Source organism: Lissotriton vulgaris, chromosome 1_1, assembly GCF_964263255.1.
Source record: "Lissotriton vulgaris chromosome 1_1, aLisVul1.2, whole genome shotgun sequence".
In the NCBI taxonomy this organism is placed as follows: domain Eukaryota; kingdom Metazoa; phylum Chordata; class Amphibia; order Caudata; family Salamandridae; genus Lissotriton; species Lissotriton vulgaris.
In genome coordinates, this window is record NC_141685.1 from 1,615,379,936 (window position 1) to 1,615,398,593 (window position 18,658).

At 43.5% G+C, this 18,658-nt stretch overlaps 1 protein-coding gene across 1 annotated transcript in view; it reads right to left on the reverse strand.

Moving 5' to 3' along the window:
• Positions 1–1,459: 1,459 nt before the first annotated feature.
• The window catches only part of CHKB (choline kinase beta), a 76,023-nt gene continuing 58,824 nt past the window's right edge, over positions 1,460–18,658 (reverse strand). The window contains exons 9-11 of the mRNA XM_086918798.1: positions 5,456–5,562; positions 3,171–3,252; positions 1,460–3,067 (exon numbers count right to left, since the gene is read on the reverse strand). Coding sequence (XP_086774924.1) covers positions 3,011–3,067; positions 3,171–3,252; positions 5,456–5,562 — 246 coding nt within the window. The 3' untranslated portion in view covers positions 1,460–3,010. The remainder of the gene's footprint in view (positions 3,068–3,170; positions 3,253–5,455; positions 5,563–18,658) is intronic.

The following is an 18,658-nucleotide window of genomic DNA, read 5'->3' on the forward strand; positions in this document are numbered from 1 at the left end:
ATAGGGGCGACCCAGAATATGGTTGCTGGAAGCCAAGCCATTACATCCAGTCCTGTACTCTGGCCCGACACTTAGAGAACTACCACCCGCAACTAGAACGGTATTTACGATTTGGAAATAGGCACTCCGTACAATGGGATGGTGGGGGGGGTGACAAAGGAAACCCCCCTGTGGCAGAACGGCCAACTGCCACAACTGGCACATCTGTCGGGATTTCGAACTTAAATTCCTTTAGGGAACTCCCGACAGAATATGCCATGCCCCGTACACAATTTTAAAGATATCTTCAATTTCGACATGCCTTCTCAGCATATCTAGGACAACAGACCAAAATACCCGACTTTAATCCAGATGAAGCCAAGTCCTTCATCTGGGAGCTAGGAAAGTACTAAATAACCAACACTCCTAAAAAATAGCCCTACAACAATGCAAAAACTTGTGACGAGTGGCAACTGAACCTGGGTCCCCTTGACGAGGACTGGATGGAGGCATTGGAGTCCCCGCGCAGCGCGACAATTGCGGCCTGTTTACGACTTATCCAATCAAGTATCTACATAGGGTCTACTACACTAGACACAAGCTATGGCGTGCTGGCCTGGGCGCTTCCCCTCAAAGCTTGCGTTGCGGGGATGCTGAGGGCACCTTCCTCCACGCGGTATGGCAGTGTACAACTTTATCAACGTTCCGGGGGGGGGGGGGGGGGGGGGGGGGGTGGTTGAACACATGTTTATCGGAGGTCCTGGGGTGGGATATCCCGCTTTTGCCACAACTAGTTATGATACACATCACGGAGGGCCTGGGCGGCAACATATACAAGCACCACCTGCTATTCCTTGGCCTCACTTTGGCTAAACGAGATATAGTCAGGGCGTGGAAGGATGAGTTCCTGCCATCAGTTGCAATATGGAAGAAGAGCTCAGATTATTCTATGGGCCTGAAAATGCCAGTCTTTAAGGCGAGATGGTACCCTCAGAAATATTCTAACATTTGGAATAGGTGGGCAGATTATTGAGGGCTCGGTCTTGAACCGGTCCCTCTCGTTTCTGCTATGGAGGAATTGCCGGGATGATTGTACTGAACTATGACTTGGATGCTGCCAGTATTTGTATCCAAAATGTATGGCCTGAACCACTCTATTTAAGATCTATTTGTTCTCTCCACAGGTTCTGTATGGCACTATTTTTTGTTGCAATAAGTTATATACAAATACGGTTACTTCATAGACGAGGCAATAGTAATAATGAAAATGTTGAGACCAGCATTATTGTCAATACCTGTGTATTGTTGGCGTTTGTAGTAGCACCAGACCTGTACCCGCTGTCAACAATAAAAATATGTTGTGGAAAAAAAAAAATCTAAAATATAAGGAACTCTTTCTAACCCAACGAGAGAAATCAAAGATTGGCACAACCTTTCAAAAAGTGTACTCTTTTAAGCAATTAATAACACGGAGATCATGTTGTGGTCCATTACAATATAGCTTTATTGGTCTGTAAATGCAGATTTCCAATGGTATGTTTATGCAAGTTATAGGAATCAGGAGAATCACAAAGAGTGTAAAGTGGCAGAATTGATTCATCTCAGCAGAAGTAGTTTCTATGATGCTTGTGCAGCTCTGTCATTCCAGAGGAACAACTCGGAGAAGAATAACCAGATTAATCAAAGCATTACCAGTGTAAGCTGTCCTGCAACATTCACCCTGCTCTATCTCATTATGTGCCCTCAAGTCTCTTGCTGGGACCTCAACAGGATGCACTGCAACAATTGAACACCACTTTTAGGAGCCTTGTGAATGAAAATGGCAGTATGAGATTCTGCACACTTTCAAGTTCTCCAACACACCTTAAGAGTAGATTTTTAATTAAAATATAAGTAAAGGGGGGAATTGCATTCTAAAATGTGTGTGTACACATTTTAAACCTGTGTACGTGAGGAAGTCTTGAACACACATCCAATCATAAGTAACATACTTTTGGTTCTCACTTTCTATTTTGTTCCTTTATTTTCCAATTCCCAAGCAAATGAATGAAAAATCAGGGGGCCTGTAATAGGATGACGGTAGTATCCTATCCCGGTTGATGAACTATGACCTAATCTAATTTTTGTATGGTCACACAGGACATACAATTGTGCATTTGGATGAAATAAATATGAAATGCCTCTTCATTGGAGGGCCTTGGTATCCAATACCATAATGTGATTAGACCAAAAATATCTAACACACACTGTCCAGGAATTTCATGTCGCTCATGTTCTCTTTGACCGAGTACTACAGACTCAGATAGCCATGGAGATTTCACTCATGCCCTGTGCCACTGGCAACCATAGACCTCCATGCCTTGCATGAGTAGACACTGTATGTGCCTAATGCTCAGAATGATTGAACAATAAGTGGTTCATGCCTTCGGACTGGTTGACAAAGCCTGCACATTCTATACTATTTTCTGACATTAAGCTCCTACTTCATATGTAAACCTGTGATTGGGCTTAAATATAGAAACTCAAAGAAAAGAACACTTCAAGCTATAAGTAATCAATAAATTAAATACACCAGTTAATAAAATAAATATACAAACTGGCAGAGAATGGGCAGAAGGAATAGTTTGGTATCAGGAAACAAATGTGTTTGTCCAATTACCTGATGTTAAAAAGTACACATCTCTCTTTTGCTCAGGGCAGTCTACTGTTCAATTAACATTGTCAGGTAGGATTAAGCAATAAAGTGATATGTGGCTGAAGCAGCTTCGTTCTCACTTGCAGTTACCCGCTGCAGGGGATGAGAACAGGAGAGCATCTTTTCCTGTAATTTCACAGAATGCCCACAAAGAGTGAAATGAGTCACAGCAAATCATTCATTAGAAGACTCCAGGCAATGGCCAGCACAATTTACTGGCTTATGAGGCAATCCGCAAGAGACTGAAACAGTTGGACCAAATGCGCTGGAAATGTGTCAGGAAAACTGGTGAAGAAAACAAGCGAAAGGCGAGGTATTTGTGCGTTGATGGGGTCGTCATGCATAAGCTGCCTTTTGCTTGAAGTAAGCTTCAAAGCGTGACTTTGCATAATCCTGGGAAGAGAAACAAAGTGCTAGTGAGACGGTCAGTAAAAGAGAAACAGTGAGAAGAGACGGAAGAAGAAAAAATGCATTTATCAACATCAGGAACGCTCACCAGGTAGCCAAACTCAATGGTGGACATCTTTGCCTGTACAATGGACCACAGGCCCCAGAAGAAATGGGAGGCAAGAGCAAACCTGAGGAGACATGAGAGAATAAGTCACTGTAGAGTGAAAAGAAGCCCAGGTGTTCCAATGAGGAGCAAGTTATATTTCTCCAGGTCAATCATGATGCTTCTCTCACCCTACTAATCAGCACTGGGGACTCACACACATTGTTCTGCATCAGTGAGTGTTTTCGTGTGAAGGGCCACTTTGTTTTTCACTTAAAACCCACTTATCCATTCACGTTCTTTTGAAATAATCCTCAAATGTCCACTGCACTCTTTCAATGAAGACTTTTTTAATTTCAATATTTATTTCGCTGAGCGTTCTAATGTTAGCACTTTTCATACCATTTCTGGTTCAGAAGTGCTTCACATAATCTTCACTTGCTGCTCACGTTAAGAAATCCACTATGGACCGCCTCTATATTTCTTCTAGTTTACAATCTTTCAACCTCCAGACACATAACACAGGATTAGCTTGATAAAATACTATCCGAGGCAACCTGGAAGGAATAAAAGCAGTTTCTTTGACTTATACCGGGTGCTTCCTCAAGTCTGAACAAGCTATGTCTCTCGGACATGCTCTAATAAAAGCTAAACACGTCAGGGACTGCTTTTATTCATTCCAGGTTGGCTTCAATGGTATTTCATCAATCCAAAGCTGTAATATTATGCCTGGCGTGGTTAAAGGCTTTTGCCATTTTTCAGCTCAACGTGGATGGCACTTTGTTAATTCTTAGCTTAAAAGCTCCACTAGAAGAACAGACATTTGAGGAGAGCAGTTTTAGTAGTGTTGTAGAGCGTTCCATATAAAGGAGTTACTCTCCACCTAAAACTTGGGAGCTACCTAGAATTCTCTACTTCGTTTTTTATAGATAGATTGACATAGATAAATTGATAGATAGAAAAAAACTGTGGCCCATAAAGTTCTATTGCTTGAATACCAAATTTACAACAGAATTCATAGTGGCACAGGGCAAATCTAGAAAGCTCTTAAGAAAGATGCGTCGCATTCTTGTTTTTACTACTTTCCCTTGCACTGCTGCTGCCTTTAATTAAAAGAATGTGAATTCCTGAAAAGCCAATACTGAAGGCAAATAAGTTACTTAGTTGTAACTGCAGTTCTTATCTTACGTAGATTCACATGCAACCATGCCTCAAGTATAAGGCTATAATTATATTATATGGTATTTTATACAGTGCCAACACATTATTTAGCAACCAGGGGAGTGGATCAATGTGAAGGTGATGGATTTGAGTGGGTGACTGAGTGCAGGCAAGTATCTATAGATACTATTGGGGTGACACCCATATGCTTGCTTCATAATAAAACGTTTTGACTTTGATTTTTTGTTTTACCAGGAGTGCCATGACGAGGAGATATGTAGTCAGATATTTTTAGGTTCATGCAGTCTGGCAATATTGTTTTAGATTCTCTTCAGATTTTAAATTTCATTTGTTGGCTGTCACCGAAGTAGATTGTGTTGCAATAATTCAATTGAAATTGAATGATAACTCTGGTTCTGACCCACAGGTGATAGGTAGGCTCTAATAAGACAGTACGCCATCTTTATCGTCATAAATCAAAAGATTTCTGATGCTTGCCGAGGGTCCGTCGAAGAGGTGAAAGATCAGCTGGAAACGAACCAGAGGTTTTTAAATTTCGGAAAAGCTGTTGAGGTACTTAATTCTAAATCTGAACCTTGCTGCCCCTCCAGGGACTAAAATATATGATTTGGTTCCAATTAGGAAAAAGTGCTCAAAGTTCTTCAGACAGTTAGTGGCACTTCTGTACTTCTCCTGTCCTTTACTAAACTGAACATGCATTTGCTGAATATCCACCTGCAAATTAGTTTGAACTTGATAGAGGGAAGCCACCTTGGCAGACGGTTGTATGTCTGCATTGAAACAGGTTATTACAAAAATGATGTTTTTCTTTTTTGTAGAGGTGAGCCTTATTTACTTGCATTGGGTGGAATGGGCCGATCATGTCTATTCTAATGTGAGCTCTGTTGCTCACAGCAGGATTACAATAGGTTAGTGGAATAACCTACAATAACATAAAATAGTAACAACTCAAGCAGGACATGAGGCCGAAGTATTACTTAAGTTGAGGCGTGGGACCACATCAACACTGTACTTAATGATAATTAGTTCAACAAGATCCCATGTTACATAATCTCTGGTCAATCGTTAATCCTGGCTGTTCTCACTAGTCCTGTAACTGTTCTTACCGGTTTATCTCAATGATCATTTGCTCCTGGATGATAGTCTGCTCCTCTGTGCAGATGTTGTGCATATTGTCGGAGCTTGCCTTGAGGTAGTGCTGTATAAAATGAAGCTGTAAAGACAAGAGAAATGTAATTACTCTGCAGAAGAATTTAGTTATTTATCTGGAAGTCCAGTTCCCAAATGTTGGTATCTTTGATGTATTCATATGCTCAAATGATTCCCAGTCGTCAGGATGAGAAAATCCGGTACACTAAAACAGCAGTTTGCAGTGTTAAAATGGCCATATGCCTGAAACAATATTATCTATTTAGTAGCACATCCACCTAATTTGAAAGAACCCAAACTTCAGCCACTGACCTGGAAGCTTAAGCTCTTCTACTTCCCCAACAGGCTGCCATTGCTCAGATGTTAAAGTACAAGTGTGAATAGAATATGTAATTAATGAGCCTCTGACCAAGGAAGAGGTAGTGACGCATGTGAATATATTAATGCTATCAATGTTGGAAAAGTGGAGTAACAGGTTCGGAACTAATTTCTTCTCTAACATTGGATCTTTTATATATTCACATGTTTGAATCAGAATAGCAAGCAGTATACATAAAAACATAACAAAGGTGGGAAGCAGTCTCAGCTTTATCAAAACAGGGTGCTTAGGGCTGGACTGCTTGTTCCACTGCTGTGTCAGCTTCTGCATCCACATTTAAGTAGTAATGCTTCGTGAATGTGCACCTGCTCCTCCAGGTGGCTGCACAGCAGAGGTCTTTCAAGGACACCCCAGCAGAGAGTGCCGCAGATAAAACCATGTTCCTCATGGGCACCCTCAACCTTCCTTGGAGTGGATGCTTGGCATGACAGAAGTTAATGTAAGTTGAAAGCCAACAAGCTATTCTCTGTTTTTGGGGAATGACCTCTTTGTGGCTGAACAAAAGACAAGTAATTGTTCTAATGCTCGCAAGTCCTTTGGATTGTCTATTTAGAATCTCAGACATCTACATAAATTTAAAGAATGAAACGACCTTTCTGCAGTTGTACATGGATTTACCAATAAAGATGAAAGAATGACAGGTTAATTTAACAAAGTATGTAGGTACCTTAGGTTTGAATCTAGAGTTGGTTTTCAGGATTTCCTTGTTTTTCGTGAATCAGAGAAAATGTTCCCTAAAGGTTAATGCTTGAATCTCTCCTACCCTACCAGCAAATAAAAGAGCCAGCAAAAGTACTGTTTTACACAATCCAAAAAATCCTAATCTGCCTTATGTATAGGCTCAAACGGTGGCAACATTAACTGGAAAGTATTACGTTCCCATGAAACTGGAGGTCTTATAAGCAGAAACGCTCTGAGGAGCTCTTTCATGAACGGTTTTATTATCCACTGGGAGACCAGAGTAGATGTTGACAGCTCATTTCTCCTGAATCTTAAAGTTGCAGACAGATAGAGTACGACCGAAGAATATTTAAGTCCACTCTTCACCAGATAAAACCTCATCAAATTCTAATATATTTGTTGCATTTAAATCAGATGATAACCCTTATTCCTGTACCAAACACAGAAACACTTTCATTTAGCATTGTTGGTCTTTGCATTTCCTGGAGCCCAAGCCTGGACCAAACTATCTTTACATTTTTGCCGTAGACTGAAAAAGCCAAACTGAAAAAGGTCAGGTACCATGGGGTTAAGCTCAATGACTTGGGGTCTTGAAGTAAGAATCTCCGTGGTGAAGACTTCAGGATGCACTTTTAGAGGAATGGCTGGATGAGCTGGTAAGTGAAGGAGATCAGGTGAAACAGAGGAAAAGTGTGAGCAAGTATTTTTAACCAATTGATCGAAAAGGCATTACCCATAGTTTCAGTTTCTGGGTTTCAAAATCAACTTCCAAAGAACTGGTATTTTACGGTGGTCTGAAGTGGCAAACAAATCGATCATGGGTTGACCCCATCCACTGAATATGTAATCCATCTGTTTTTGATGCAGTTCCCACTCGTGACACTCTGAATGCTGCTGACAGTGTATTCACCTGATTGTACTAGCAGTCTGGCAGGTGCTTCCCAGCGAGGTCGATCTTGCGAGAAATGGCCCAGTTCAAAAGCAACTGAGCCTCTTCTGAGAGGGGTCTGAATAGCATTCCTCCTTGCTTAGCTCTGTAGAACTCAGACATTGTTTTGTTCATTCTGACTAGACTGGCTGATCTGCTAATCTCGGGACGGACGCTTGAAAGCCCAGATCTATGGGTCAGAGTTCCAACCTGTTGAAGTGGAGCATCTTCTCTTCATGTGACCAGATGCCTCTGGTTGAGAGCTCTTGTAGGTGAGCTCCCCATCTGTCCATGGACGCCTCTGTTGTGCGTATTATCATTTCTGTTAGAGGTAGAAATGAAACGTTTGCTTCAGATGTCTTGTGACACACAACATATGTTCCCATGAGCCTTTCGATCTGCTTCCATTGCAGCTCCAGTTCTTGCTGCAAAATGGAATGAGGCCTATACTTGATACCATCTGACCCAACAGGGACTTGTATTGTCTTATTGAGATGGATTGTTTTGCAGAAAGACTCTTTGCCATAGTTTGCAACTGTTTCACTCTTTCCACTGCCAGAAAAGCCTTTCCCAATTGTGTGTAGAGTATTGGTCTCAGAAATGTGATTTTTTTTCTGGGGTTCTAAAGATTATTTCTCTCTGTTCAAAGTGAGACACAATCTCTGGAACAGACTGATGCCGACAGTCATAGAAGCCCCTGCTCCTTCCCTTGAAAGGGATTTCATGAGCCAATCAGAGGTATGGGAACAACTCAGGACCTTCTCATCCAAGAAAAGCAGCTTCTGGTGCACTGCATTTGGTAAATATTCAAGGCACTGATTTGAGCCCAAAAGGAAGTGCCTTTAACTAGTTGAGTTGTCCAGCTACCAAGAATCAAAGGTACTTTTTGTGTTTTCTATGAATGGGTATGTGTAGGTATGTATACCAAATATCCAGGGAGGTTATAAAATCCCCTTCCAGAATCACCAGGAGTATTTCCTTTGGCGTAGTCATCCAAAATGACTGCCACTTTAAAAATCTGTCCAGCCGTCCGAGATCCAAAACTAGTCTCCATTTACCCATACTTTTGGTTTAGGAAGAACCTGGAAAAATTCTTGGTTTTTGGGTGACTTGGCAACAATCTCTGTAGCCAATCTGAGAAGAAGCATGAGAATTTCCCCTTGAAGCTCCTTTAAATGCAGATGATGTTCCTTCTTGGGTGGGTATACTGGGGTTCTCTGAACGAACAGTCCACCAACCAGTCTAATGCTACATTCCCTCAAGCTGGAGTTGGGAACAAAAAAGGACATTCTGCCTTCCAGCTGCTAAGGACCGGAAGAGGGGTCAAAAGCGGCAAGTCAAGCTCTCTTCTCATTGCCATTGGTACGTGTTTATGATGAACCACTCTTCCTTCCCGATCTTAATACTGTAGATGTCCTAATACCTTTGTGGTGTTACTGTCAGTTTTAAGACCTTGTAGAGCCTCATCTACATGTTTACCAAAAAGAGCAAGACCATTGAAGGGCCTGTCCAGAATCTTAGATTGGACCTCAGGATAGAAGGTGTTTAATACACCTTGTCCACTTACGTCAGTAACTCCTGCAGGTTGGTGAAAACCTGTATTGAAGCCATCCATTGCTGAATAAATAATGTAGGAGGAAGTCAACTCTCCTTGCTTAATGATAACTCTCGCTATATCCTTCTTATCTTCAGGGATGAGACATAACAAAGGAGCCATGTCATGCCAAATCTTGTGATCATAATGTTCTAGAATTGCCAGGGCAGCATCTGCTTCAATTGAAGTTACTGCATAGATTAAAATCTTAGTCCCAAATTATTAATAGGTCTACTATCTTTGTCTGGCTGACCAGATGATGGTGTGATTGGGTTCTTGGTTTTTCTCTACACCACTGAAGAGATGACTGAATCTGGCTTAGTATGAATAGTGAGGCAAGCTGGAGCCGAACTGGGCCTTAAACTTTTTCTCCAGATGACTCATCACAGCTGGAACTGTAGCCAGTATTTTCATAAATTTTAGGCCTTCTGACCAGATATCACTAATGGATACAGATTTTACAGGCTTCCGTGACTGTTCTTAGAATTCGTAAAAGAAACATTTTTTGACCTACACCATTAAGATTACAGTTGCTTTTAGCTCTTTCTGCTAATAAATGGAATTTAGAGATATTTTCTGTTGAATTCTATGTATTTGGTCCCTCATCAACACCACTAAGTTCAATAAATTCCTGTCAATTATCATCCTGTCCTCCATCATCTTGAGGAAGCTCACCTTCAACCTCAGACGTATCCAAGTATACTGAACTATTGGAATAATCATCTCTAATCTTAGGCCTGGAAGATGGTTCCTTTGGAGGTGGAGGGTGGAGTGCCGATGGTTGCCGAGGTGGGGTAACAGGTAAAGGAGCAGGTAGAGGAAGTGGTAGAATTGGTGCAGCAGGTGAACACAATCTGAGGGTTATTAGTCAGATGTTATGCTAATAACTTATTAAAAGTAGCCATCATCTGCTGCAATGTCAATAATAAGGCCAGAGGCACTTAGACCACATCGGTTCTCTGCCCTGTCTAGGAGGTCTCTTTCCCATACAACATTGAGACGTTTGAGGAATATAATCTTGTTGATAATCATATTCATTTCAGGATTCATGGTCATCCATTTCTTCTCGGAAATCTGGGTCATGCCTTACATTAAACTGCATTGGGCTGTAAGCAGTTGTGAGGCATAACCACTAGCCGTTTCTTGGTCAGATTGTAAGATTTGAGCTAGAGGTAAATTTGACAACTTCAATGAAGGATAAACAGGTTCCTTTAAATGTGACATCAATTGTGTCATCGTCGACGGTGCAGTGGACAGTAAGGTTGTTGTCAACAGCATAGTTGAGTTTGACAATGTTGTCAATGGTTGAATTGATTTTGGCAGTGTGGTCGATGGCAGGGTTGTTGACGTGTATGGGTTTGCCTTCAAAGGTGTCTATGTTCTTGTCATTGTCGACACCGCTGTTGTCTTTGACAAGGTTTCCTTTGAGGATATGTTATTCAAAGATTTTTTTATTCTTTATTACTGGTTGAGCCTTCCTATAAGGTTTAGGGTATGCTTTTTGTTAATTGTACAAGCGCTGTACCAAAAAATACAAATTCAGGAAACTTTATCAGTCTCTGCGCTGCATTACTGGAAGTGCTCGGAGAAGCACTTTTCATGGAATTGCCCACTGAAGAGGGGGCAATCCCCTTTAGAAAGGAGGAAATTATTTTTAGCCATAAGAAATAATGCCAATCTCCTTTCCCTGTCCTGAAGCAAAGTAGTAAAAAATGTCTTGCGGATATTGCAGTAATTAATTCTCTCTACTAGTCATGATGACAGGTAGTGACTGTCTGATAAAAAGATCTCCCTTGGCCAGAAAAGACAGAATATATCCCTAAAATTCCTCACAGCACTTCTGTGCTGAAGATGGGGCTAGTTCAAATCCAGGGCAGATCAAAATAGTAACAGCTTTAGGGCAGAGCTCTGCAAGTGGTCTCCCTCACATATGACGTGTGGTAGGAATGTGAGCTATGGTGGCCTCAAGGAATAGTAGGAGACCTTAAGCTTCCACCTCATTGGCTGAAGTTTGGCGTCTGTCAAATAAGGTGGATGTGCCCCTAAATAGATGTTGTTTAGGTCCTATGGCCATTTTAACACTGCATATTGCTATTTTAATGTACCGAGGATTCCCAGCCTTACAACGGGTATTGATTCAAGCATGTGGATATATACAAGATCAAATGTTGGAGAACTATAAAAATCAATTCAGACGTGTATGTTAATATGGCTAGCGACTCAATAAATGCCAAATTATGCAACATATCAGGCCACACACACAAACACTTCAAACTACCTGTCTCTTAACATAATTATATTTGTGCTCCTAGTCCTACAATCAGTCGTTAAATGCCCCCCTCGTTGACAAGGGTGTAGTCCATTGCAGATCCACACACCTTATGCAAGAAGAAATTTGCAAGCTGTGGTACACATATGACCCCTCTTGCATCCAGGTGTTTCCCACAAGACCTTGCAAGTGTAAAGGCCCATGCTCCCATTATAATCCACTGCTTTCTCTGGCCCAGTTCCCTTTTCACAATGACTGCACAAAGTCGATAGAAAGATCAAAAAGAGTGGATGGCATACTAATCTTCTGAAAGAAGGGAAAATTATAAAACACTCCAAGTAAAAGAGGATGAGGCAGCACATTAGAGCACTCCATGAACCTAATCAAAATTATTATTCAGCATGGATTGACCAAACCGAAGCTCAGCTCTGAAGCTGGGATTCAATGCACATTTGAAGTAATCAGAAGGAAAATGAAAGGAAGGTCAATAATGCCATTATGTCTTTACATCATGAGTGGGGTTACCACATAGGAGAGGAACATGCCTCTCATTTAAGAAATCATGTAACACATTGAGCTACTGGGGTCTTCAGAGGCCTGGTCACCATAGCAAGGGGCATGGAATGCAACAAAGGGGAATTGTAGTTCATTCATTTGAATTCCAGCAAAAATCGCTAAAAGAAAACTAAAACATTCTACAATCATTTTCTTTCTCCCACTCTCAGATGAAAGGGAAACTAGTGGAGACTGAGAATTTTCAGGAAAGCCCAGTTTTTCAACACAGCCAAGGGAGCGAGCGCTCCGTCTAATCTTTCATTCAACTGGATCATTCTGCAATCTGCAGAGAAAACCTGCTTTCACATTTCTCTCATGATAGGTTGCTACTGGACTGCCACTATCCTGCACCAAAACCAAATCTGAATCACTAAGTTGCGCAGAGAGTGGATCAGAGTTTTCCCTACTTATTTAGAAAAAAACACTGCAGTAGTGTCAAGGAGGACATGACAACTTATCCACAGGGAGAGAAAGGAAGGCCTTCAGACTTGGCAAAATGGCATTAACCTTCAGTGGTTAAGCTATGTCCTTGAGAGATCATAGTCTACTAACCTGGTGGCTCCTACAACAGCACCCCACCCAGCAATAACAACGGGAGACTGTTATAGCATGTAACAACGGACGACTGTTATAACATGTAAGTCTGGAAAGAAGCCAGTGGAAGGAGGTTGGACTCTAATGCCCATCAATGAATACACCAATACTTGACTGTGCACAGATCTTCTTGGCAGGTAAATTGGGAGGTTTACCAGCCAAGAAAATGTCAGTGCACTGGTTCCGTTTGTCAATGTGTAAGGCCTTCAGTATTGTCGGGTATAGTAAGGTGCCTAGAGTAAACCCAAAGAAAGCTTCACCTTTGGGAACAAGCTTGATTGTCCAAAGAACTTTATAATATTTTATTTCTTACCGGAGTCCTGGAAAAGGAGTTTGGAAGGTTCAGGAAATAACTGCTCAGAAACAATTTGTGCACTCACTGGTCCCAAGTAATTGACATCCAAAAGAATAAGGATCACATGATCCAAGATAATTGCTTGAGCCTCTTGCATACCAGAGGGGAAGTCAGTCTGACTCCTTGGACAAACCATTGGTTACGGCAGAGGAAGATGTAGCCTACTTTGATTTGGAACAAACTCTGTACCAGACGATTGCTACTTCTCTTTACTCAGTTGTCTAGCCATTAAGTCATAAAAGACTTGTGAAGGCCGAAAGGAACCTTGCCTTGCCGGTAGAAATGTCACAGCACTGAATGACTCAGCAGTCACTAAGTTAACTGCCCATTGTTCTAACGTCTAATGCTCAGAAGGAACTCTGCCAGCTTGTTACAGTTTTGCAAATTCTTAAGATCATACTCTCCTACAATAAAAGACACTACAGGAAGCAGATGTATGGGAACAGCAGGGGGGGGTTCAGCAAATTATATTATGCTGTCCAAGCAATAAATAGGCGAGATGTGGTCTGAATAAATGCCATACTGCCAAATAGATTAGTGGTTAAGCATGCAGACTGGTGTTATTGCATGACGATCAATAGAGAGCACATTGACTGACATGCAAATTAGTGGTTACACCGACTGTCTAAGACTACATTGTGTACACAAGTGAGCACATTCACCAGCCATTGCTGACTGGCCAACAAGGAGGGCAAACACTGGCCAGGGCTTCACCCACAATATTTTCTGGGCGCATAAGCACATTGACCAGCCAGAGCTCACACCTGATAAGGTTTCCTGATTCTGCAATGGCTTCAATGGCACCTGGAATGGGGAAGCTGGTGAAAATATTACAATTAATAGAAAAAAAACAGGCCATGACAGAGATGATCATCTGTGGAAAGAAACTAGCATTGTTATTATTAATTACTGCACCCTGATCTAAATTTACAGGGTAGATTTTCAGAAATGTTTAATACCCTAGACAAAGATCGTGACGATACGGAAATGGTTGGGACTAGAAGCCGTTAAAATGTTTGTGAGCAGTAAAATAAAAGGTCAACTAATAAACCTCCTTATTAGGCAGGTTGGATGGGATCATGTGAATGTACAATAATCTCAAGACACCAAATTTTATCCATGGAGAAATAACTTTCTTTTTGCTGCACCAAAGCAGTATTTCAACATGCGAGTATCCACAATGAACAGATGATCAAATTCATACCTTGTATACACCTGGAAAAAAAACATTGTGAAGGAAATAGTAATGATTGTGCAATGGGTTCTAGGCCAAGTTCTGTCAGCTGGAAAGTAATGTAATTGAATGCACTGCATGAATGAAGTGCAAGTGTTCCTCTCTTGAAAGATTTTCCTGTAGCCAGTGGAGGAGGACAAACATTTGTTCAGACATTCTTTTTTTTTTTTTAACTTTATTTTTTGCAGCAGGAAGCACACGGATATCACCAGCCCTGAGAACATAAATTCCATGTTTACCCCCGAGTCCATATATTGGTTAAAAACCTGTATCACGGCCCTTAAGCCCACAACCCGGAGGTCGGGCGGCGCATTCTTGATCATTCACCAAAACATGTGATATAGTTTTCCTTTCGGGCTTCCCGTATCACGTCAAATCCCTGCTTTTTACAATTTTCTCCCCTCCCTCCCCCCCCCCAACTGTGTTCTGTAAACCCGAGAAAACAGTCCCCAACGTGTAACTTGCCACATCATACCTTTCGTTGCACCATAAAAAGGCTTCCCCATCCCCACAATCAGAGTCTCGCACTACTCCGTACCCTCCCTCCTGACAGCACTCTACAGAACAAAACATTACTCATCTCGTGTGTAGCCCCTTGGCGCTACTCCCCCCCCCCCCCATCCATGTCGTTACAAAGTCATGTCCAGTCCCAAACCTGTTCATTGTCCACGGTGAACAGCCTACCCCACTTTACTGTCCCCCTTCAAGACCATGATATTGTCTCCATTTTGCCTACACTTTTCGAAATTTCCTGGGGCAACCTCTTGCTTTATATGTCACCCTTTCTGCCACCATGTAGAGATCCAAACCCCTCCTCCATTCCTCTACCTCTGGTGTCTCTGCGGCACCCCAGTGTTTCGCGATGTCCCCCTTGGCCACCACTAGTGCCAGTACTAGGAAAATGAGTAGTGGGCGCGGCAGGACTACCTCATTTGTCATGCCCAACAACGCCAGCTTGGGGTCCCTTGCCAAATCCACCCCCAGGATTTCCCCTAATTCCGTGAAGATGTGTGCCCAGTTTATCTGTATTTTGTCGCAAGACCATATGGTGTGGTAAAAATCTCCCTGCTGCTGCTGGCATCTGAGACACGTGGGATCTGTTATTTTCCCTGCCTTGAGGAGACGCACTCTATCGAAGTATGTCCGGTGTAGCACATTTAACTGAATGAGCCTCAGCCTTGACTTGATCGCTACCTCCCGGGGGTGCATCAGGACGATCTCCCAATCTAGGTCTTCCATCTCCCCCACGTCTGCCTCCCAGATCCCCCTCAATTCCCTTAAGTCACCTAGCATGTTGTTAGTTAGTGTCTTGTATGTGAGTGAGACCGCCTGGTGTACCATTTGTTCCTGAAGGAGTCTACCTTCTAGCGGGGCGTATTCCAGTATGTCCGTGAGTGTGATATTCTGTGCCCTCCATGCATGTGCCAACTGGGTGTGTTTAAAAAGTTGTGAGCGATGCAGTCCAAATTCCACCTGTAGCATGTTGAACGATTTCAATTCTCCCTTGCATATCACATCCCCAATATGTGATACCTATATCGTCCCACCTTTGGAATCCCTTCAGTTTTTTCAATTCTGACAGCCATTGGCATTGCCACAGCGGCGTCTGTCTTGTCGGTCTCCCCGCCCATCCCATACGTTTCGTAGCTCGTGTCCATGCCCGCAGTGTGATCAATGTTGCCGGTAGGAGCGACTTCCGCGCCCTTCCCCCGTACAGGTAATAAAGTATGTTATGAGGTGACAGCTTGTGCCGCTCTAGTGCATAAGTTGGATGATCGCCCGGGGTGTGAATCCAGTCATTTATGGGCGTCAGGTGTTCCGCCCAGTAGTACGCCTCTAAATTAGGTAATGAGATACCCCCGCTGTACTGGTGCCGTTGGAGTGTCTGGAGGGCAATTCGAGGTTGTTTCCCTAACCACAGGAACGAACGTAAGTCTGCATGTATTTTGGGGAGTGCGGTGGCTGGGAGTGGGTAGTACTCATTCTGAAGTGCGTAGAGGAATTTTGGGGGGGTAATCATTTTTTACATTACAGCCCTGCCTAGTAGGGTGAGCGGCAGTTGCCTCCATCTGTTCATGTCTTCCACCGCATTGGTCATGACTCGCTCTACATTTCTGGTGAATGAACGCATTCCGTCCAGAGTAACATATATACCCTTGTATTGAAACCCCTCTGCGGTGGTGAGCAATTGTTCAGGTAAGGTCCCCCAATTGTCGGCCCCCTGTGGGTCATAGAGGACTGACTTATTCCAATTAATGGTGTGGCCCGCCCTCGCTCCAAAGCCTCCCAGTTCCCTGAACAGCTCCGGGATCGAGCTCTCTGGTTCGGTGATGTATAATAGCACATCGTCGGCGTATAGTGATATTTTTTCCTGCGTTCCCCCCAGCGTGTCCCACAAGAAGCCACTAATGTCCGGGTTTTGTCTAATCTTGGCCGCCAGGATCTCAATCGTTAGCGTGAATAGGAGAGGGGACAGTGGGCACCCCTGCCTCGTTCCCCTTGACACCTGGAACTCTCGGGATAGCCGGCCATTTACCCGTACAGGGCTTTCGGGGCTGTATACAATAGCCTTATCCAACCCTGGAATTTTGGGCCTAGGCCGAACCGTTGAAGCACCGCGATAAGAAAGGGCCAGTGCACTGCATCAAATGCTTTTTCCGCGTCTAAGGATAGAAACCAGTGGGGGTCCTCCCTGTCCTTGACTTCTTGAAGCCAATTGTGTGTGCGTCTGAGATTGAGCTTAGTCGCTCGATCTGGTAAGAATCCAGACTGGTCCGCGTGTATGAGATCAGGAATCACCGACCTCAGGCGAGCTGCCAGAACCGTTGCCAAGATCTTCACCTCCATGTTAAGGAGGGAAATGGGGCGGTACGAGGCACACTAGTCCTTGGGCTTGCCCTCTTTGTATATCGGGACTATGGTGGCCAATGTAAGGTCCGATGGGAGGCATCCTTCCTTGTACGAATCAGCGTATAAAGCTTTGAGGTGTCGCGTCAACAGATCTGACGTGCGTTTAAAGAATTCCGCAGGGAACCCATTCGGCCCCAGCGTCTTCCCCGTTTTGAGTTTCTTTATGGCCTCCGAGATCTCATCGAGTGTGATTTCCGCCTCCAGCGCCAAGCTAGTTTCGGCCGCCAGTGTAGGCAAATCCACCTCTCCCATGTATTGTAGTGCCTCTGTGTCTGTCCCGAGGTCTCTTGCCCTATAGAAGGCTTCGTAATGGGATGCAAAGGCGTCGGCTATCTCCTGTTCAGTGTTTACCAGGTCACCTTCTAACCGTCTGATCTGTTCTACCCACCTAGCTGCCCTTTCTTTCCTGCTTAACCATGCTAGGAGACTGCCCGATTTGTCACCCACGTCGTACAACCGATGGAGGGTTGCCAGTGCTTGTGTCCGTGCCTCGTTAGAGACTATCTCCCTATACTCCCGCTGTTGGTCTAGCAATTGTCTGAGGACATTTTCCCCTTAGTATGCCTGGTATTTCTCCTCCAAGTGCAGTATTGTAGTTTCTAATTCGGCCGTCTCTGCGTGTTGCTTCCTCCGCTCATCCCTCAATCTACTCCGTGCTCTGTCCCGCAAAACCGGTTTCATTGCCTCCCAAAAGGTCGTCCCGGAGTTGACCGAACCTTCATTCTCTGCCACATACACTGTAATGTCCGCCCTAAGTCCCTTTATGATCTCCGGCTTCTGGAGGTCCCAAGCTGCCAGGCGCCATTCCGAGCCTCTCTTCCCCTGTTTGCCCCAACCTTCGCATATAGTGGCGAGTGATCCGAGATTCCCCTTGCTTTATAAGCCACCTCGTCGCCCGCAGTGAGGTATTGCCTAGCTATAAATATGTAGTCCAATCTGGAGAATACTCTATGTGCCCCAGAGTAAAAGGAGTATGCCTCTTGTGTGGGGTGTCGCCATCTCCAAATGTCCGTGAGACCCAGGGTAGCCATGTGTTGCGCCAGCGCTGTTTGTGCCCCCCCCACCCTCCGGGTTGGTTTGAGAAGTGATGAGCGTGTACTCCATAGAAAATTACAAGAGTTCTTATCAGGAATAATATCCGTTCTTTCAAGTTGTCATACAGAGGACAGAACTATTTCTGGTTGCAATAGGACATCTTTATTATTTTTTGTAGAACATGGACAGCCGACACGTGTCATGACAACTTGAAAGAACGGATATTATTCCTGATAAGAACTCTTGTAATTTTCTATGGAGTACACACTCATCACTTCTCAAACCAGTATTTCTACATGAAGCCCAAGAGGTCCAGAGCTTCGAGTGTGTCTCCATTCACCTATATAAAAAGCTTATCTAAGCGTTGTTCAAGCCTTAGAATCCCTGGACCTTTGCTACCTTGCCCACACCCTCCAGGTTGGCCCTGTGCGATCTAGCTCTTCAGACATTACGTCATTAAAGTCCCCTCCCACTATTTGTATCGTGTCCGCTGTCTCTAGGAGGATGGAGGCGATAGCCTTGAGTGTGCGCGCCTGTAGTTTCGGTGGAGCATACACCGATATCACTGTGTACGTCACTCCATGTACGTGTTGTGTTGAACGGAAATGATTTGTTGATCAGTACCG